Source organism: Populus nigra, chromosome 18 (assembly GCF_951802175.1).
Source record: "Populus nigra chromosome 18, ddPopNigr1.1, whole genome shotgun sequence".
NCBI lineage: Eukaryota > Viridiplantae > Streptophyta > Magnoliopsida > Malpighiales > Salicaceae > Populus > Populus nigra.
The window spans coordinates 4,503,848-4,508,839 of NC_084869.1; the positions used below are offsets into that span (position 1 = coordinate 4,503,848).

A 4,992-nucleotide genomic window follows, 5' to 3' on the forward strand; every position below is an offset into this window, starting at 1 on the left:
AACAAAACCACCATGTTTATTTTGTGAGAATATTGGTGCTACTCAATTAAGTCTTAATCCTATACGGCACTCAAGGATTAAACACATTGCAATTGATCTTCATTTTGTTTGTTATCTGGTTTGCAAAGGAATGCTACAGATCTCTCTCACACACTCATAACAAAGTGTTAACATTTAAATGACTAACCTGTTTAAAAATCATATTATTTAAGATCATGTTATTTAGATGTTAACACTTTGTTGTATGTTTGTGCACACACTTGAATATTATGTTTTCTGAAATGCTAATTAAGATTTTAAGTTAAATGGTACTCGGTAATACCTTTTTAATTCACTTCTTTATAGTAAAGTGAACTGATATCCTACCCTTTCAAAACTTCTTTGTTTTTGAAAAATATATAATGTAAATATTGTCTTGGTGTTTGTTTTGTAAATATGTTTTTTTCTACAATGCTTGTTTAGATATTTTCATGTGTGTTAGGATACTTTATTTCATTTTATTGGGAATAGATTTATGCGGAGTCAATGACTCTATGAAGGCCATTGAGTATAGGGATGGCAATTTAAATATTTTAAAAAATCTTGTTTATATGCTCATTCAACTTAATCATGGTCTGCCAAGATCTTATGATCAGATTACAAAAATATATAATATTTTCTAACCTACTTTTAAAGCTTCCCTTGAACGTGGCCTATTAAGAGATGACAAATGAAATCAATACATTTTGGGGGCTTATGATTGGGCATCCTGAGCAGAACTGAAAATTGTTTGAGACAATCTTGACCAATTGTGAGATTTATGACGCGCGACGATTTGGGGAAGCTAGTAAAAGATATTGAGCGAAGATTTCCTACATAAAATCCAGAATAATATTAAGTTCAGAGAGCTACACTTAAGGGATGCACAGTTGAAAAATTATGCATTGACAGAGATTCAAAATACTGTGCAAAGGAGTGGCAAAACCTTAAAACAGATTAGTGGAAATGCTTCGATGGTTTGCAGAAATGTTCAACAGGTTGGAAGAAGAGATGAAGTATGGTCAAGATCAATTAAGGCGGGAATTGTCCAGCTTAACCAGCGTTGGAATGATGAACAAAAACAGATTTATTATGTGGTTATTGAATCTGTGGAAAAACAAAATTAAAAAAAAGGTCGATTGTTTTTGGTCCAAGGTCATGGTGGCACTGAAAAAACACATACATGGAGGACAATTATTACCAAACTCCACTCAGATGGTAAAATTATGCATGCAGTGACATTATCCTGTTAGGCTCAGAGTCAGAATTCAAGAGTAAGACACAGATGATAAGCTACCACTGTATGATAGTCTTTTTAGCTAAGAGATCTAAGCAATCTCTATCTCTTCTTTTTTTGTTCACTTGTCCAGCCTCAATTTCAACATTTCAATTTTGCTTTTTTACAGTGTCTTACATTCGAAAGCAATCCCAGAGTTAAAAGTTCTAACAAAAGCACAATATCTTACAAAAAATGAATATATCTAGTCTACAGCCGAAAAATAAAAACCAACTAATGTTAGCACTCATAGTAGTTGAATACATGGGATGAATTCAACCATCTTCACTTCAGTAGTCACTAATAGCAGCACTGATCCAAAGTTTTAATGTTATAAGAGAAAATCAGGAATAGGTGGTGTTTGAGCAACCACATTTAATGGTGCATCAGCTCTTTGACGAGTTTTGTGTTTACCATTACGATTTCTACTCTTCTGTTTTTCTTTCTCCTCACCATCTTCGCTTCCATCCCCATCCTTCTTCCCTTGACTTTTTTTGCTTTTCTCTTTACCATGACCCCTGTGTTTACTTCTCCTTGAACTTGGATTTTCAGGATTGGGCTGTTCTCTAACAGGTAGATCTTCTTTTGAATCAGATAGATCAACGTTTAGTTTCTCCTTCCCTTTTTTCTTAATAGATGACTTATCAGACGGATTACTTCGAGATGACGCGGGTTTAGCTTCATTACCTAATAAGAGTATATCACGAATGGCCCCAGAAAGTAAATCATCTTTCACCTCTGGTTTCTTGGCAGTGACAGGTGCTGCATCTCCTTCATCCAACTTCACCACCACGGGCCTAGGCTTTGCATGGTTTGGCTTTCTCTTTGAGACTAGTGATTGGTTTGTAAGCGTAACTAAATCTTGGGTGTCATCATTTGTATTAATGCCAGAACTTGGATAATTGGCAGGTGGGTAATCATTTGCTATAGTTATAGTTTCGTTCTTTTCTGAAGGGAGGTAATACAACTCATGCAGCTTCCGGTGTTCTGTAAGCAAGGAAGTGGCCTCGGTTGATGGTTCTGGATCTTCTTCATCTTGGAGGTTAGAGAATGAAATGCCAGCACTTTCTCCATAATATGGACTTCTAAGAGAAAATGAACAAGATGAAGGCAATTCTACATTTCCACATATTGCTTCCAAGTCAGCAAGATTCTCCTTAAGCACTAGCTCATCTGGTATTAGTACTCTCTCCTGGGCAGTTATTGAGACTGGACCAAGCTCCTCAGAGAAAGCATCATGTACCCATTCAACAATTCTGGAAGCACTCACTTCTTCGGTCTCCAAATTTGCCTCGCGCAGTGAAGGATTCAATATATCCCGTTTTACCAACTCAATAAATCCAAGTGCATTCCGTGCTCTCTCCTCTATTTCAACATCATAGCTGCCTAATAATGGACACATAGCCAATTCCATCAAGTTTAACAGTTTAAAAATAGATTCATGCGTGAAACTCTTTTCCTCCATTAATGCAGATGTAGACAACTGTCCATGCCCATCATTAACAACAGAAGGATCTTCATAAGATTGGTTTGAATTCCTTGGATTGAATCCTTCATCTTGGTCACGTTCAACTGGAGCTTTAGCTGATGCTAAATCAGAACTTTCAGAGCATTCCCTTTTAGAAGCCAAATCTAAAACTTCTGATGTCATATCTTCCTTTTGCACAAGGTAAGAACATACACAAAAGATTAGGACTTTAAAAGCAGACTGCATGTAAACTGTTCTGATTGATGAAGGCAGGAGACCAGTACGAGGCTGTAGCAATGCCTCCATAAGTTCAACTGGGTTCCTTGAGAATTCTACATATTCCCCACACACCCAAGCAGCAGCAGATAATATCCTGTGCAGAAAAGGATTCCCAAGTAATGCTGGATCAATCAGTAAGTGACGGCCAACACGAACAAGCTCTGGCCTAACATCCTTGACTCTCATACCTATATCAATTAGCTGATTCTCAATTTCTTCCCCCTTCTGGCAATGTGGAATCCTTGACATTTCCCCAAGAAGCGACACATACCAATCAAAGTCAATTATAATCTCGTACACGTTCTGGCAACAAGTTGATAAAATTGAACCAAGAATCTCATTGCAGAACTCAGGGTCAGATTTGAGCGCATAATTAACCAAAACCCTGCAAATTTCCACCACATTGCTCTCTGAAACCATTGCCATAACCAGACACAAAGACTCGAGTTTAATATTCGGATCTTCATCACTCAAAGACTGAATCACAACATCCTTATTCTCCAAAACTGCCCACAAATTCTTTGGCGCCATAATTGATAGCACATGCAGTCCAAGATACTTAAGATTTGGATCATCCTCCAATAAAAACTCACGAATTTTGACAGCTGCAAGCTTCACTGCAGATTCATACTCAGTGAAGCTAGTGACTACAGTCCTAATACACTCAAACACCATCGACTTCGCCCCAGTCTTTCTCATATGATCACAAATCGGCTCAACCACCCTTTTAGCCAACCGAGGCTCTAAAGGAGCCAAGTTTGCAAAAATCTTTAAGACCTTAATCAACACCCAATTATTCCTCGAATCAACCAAAATCCTATAAAACTCAGGTGCCAATGGAAGATACGATCTGGGTTCTTTGGAAGCAAGCTCACAAAACACCCCAACAACTGCAGACACAATTTGCGAATCACTACTCTCTAAACTCTCAACAAGTCTCTTAAAACACACCCTAACTGCATCTGGGTATTTTTCAAAAAGCCTTAAAACAACACTTACAGCTTTCTTTCTAACAAAAACCTTAGAAGTGGACATCAAAGTGAAAACTTCAGAAGTAAGATCTCTACATAAATCAACAGTGCCAATTCTAGATAAGCAATCAAGAGCCAAACTCACCTCAAACTCATTGCCACTATTGAGATCCTTCCTTAATTGATTAGTGATCAGCAAAATAACAGGTGTGGATTCGTTGAAGGACTGAGAGATCGCAAGATAACCAATCTTTTTGTGAGCGAAAGTGGGAGATGAGATGCATTCAATGGCGTGAAAAGATGCCCATGACATGTCAATGGAGTGGATTGAATTGAGGTAAGTGAGTTTTTGAAGGGCAGTGGATTTGGTTTGCAAGTCAGTGGTTTTGATTTCTCTACGGATTTCTTCAATAACTTTGGATATGAAAGTGGATTCGGTACTTTGTTGGTGGCGAAGACCTTTGATTATGTCATCTAAACTGCGCTGGAAAAGGGTGTCCATTAGAGAAGGAGATGCCATTGAAGAATTAGAGATGGGCTTTGATTTATGAATTGAATGAGAGAATGATTGGTTGAAGAGGAAGGATTTTTTTTCGTTCTTATTTATGTTTTTGTTTGGTGGTGTTTTAGGGGAAAGCGTCGAAGAACAAGGTTTGTTCCTTTTTTGGGAAGTGAAATTGCAGGAGGAAGATGGGTTGAGTTAGTCACATCTTAATTTAGGAAATTATATATTTAATCTTGATGTTTCTATTTTCTAAATTCATTTTATAAAAAAATTTAATGATTTTTAAATCAGTATTGGTTTTTTATTATTTATTTTTTATCATATTTTTAATTGAAAATTTTGTATTTATCATATTTAATTTTTTTTTATTACTAATTATTTTATTTAAAATAATTTATAAAATTTAAAATTTTTTTTCAATTTCATCCTCTTTCAACTTTTTTATTTATCAGATTTAGTTTTTATTTTAAAAAAA

General features: G+C 36.2%; 1 protein-coding gene across 1 annotated transcript; it reads right to left on the reverse strand.

Annotated features, from left to right (window-relative positions):
- Nucleotides 1-1,408: 1,408 nt before the first annotated feature.
- On the reverse strand, nt 1,409-4,703 carry LOC133678780 (AP-3 complex subunit delta-like). The gene has a single exon (XM_062101269.1). It carries the CDS (start codon nt 4,530-4,532, stop codon nt 1,626-1,628), a length of 2,907 nt encoding a protein of 968 aa, XP_061957253.1. The 5' UTR covers nt 4,533-4,703; the 3' UTR covers nt 1,409-1,625.
- Between the last annotated feature and the right edge of the window lie 289 nt (nt 4,704-4,992).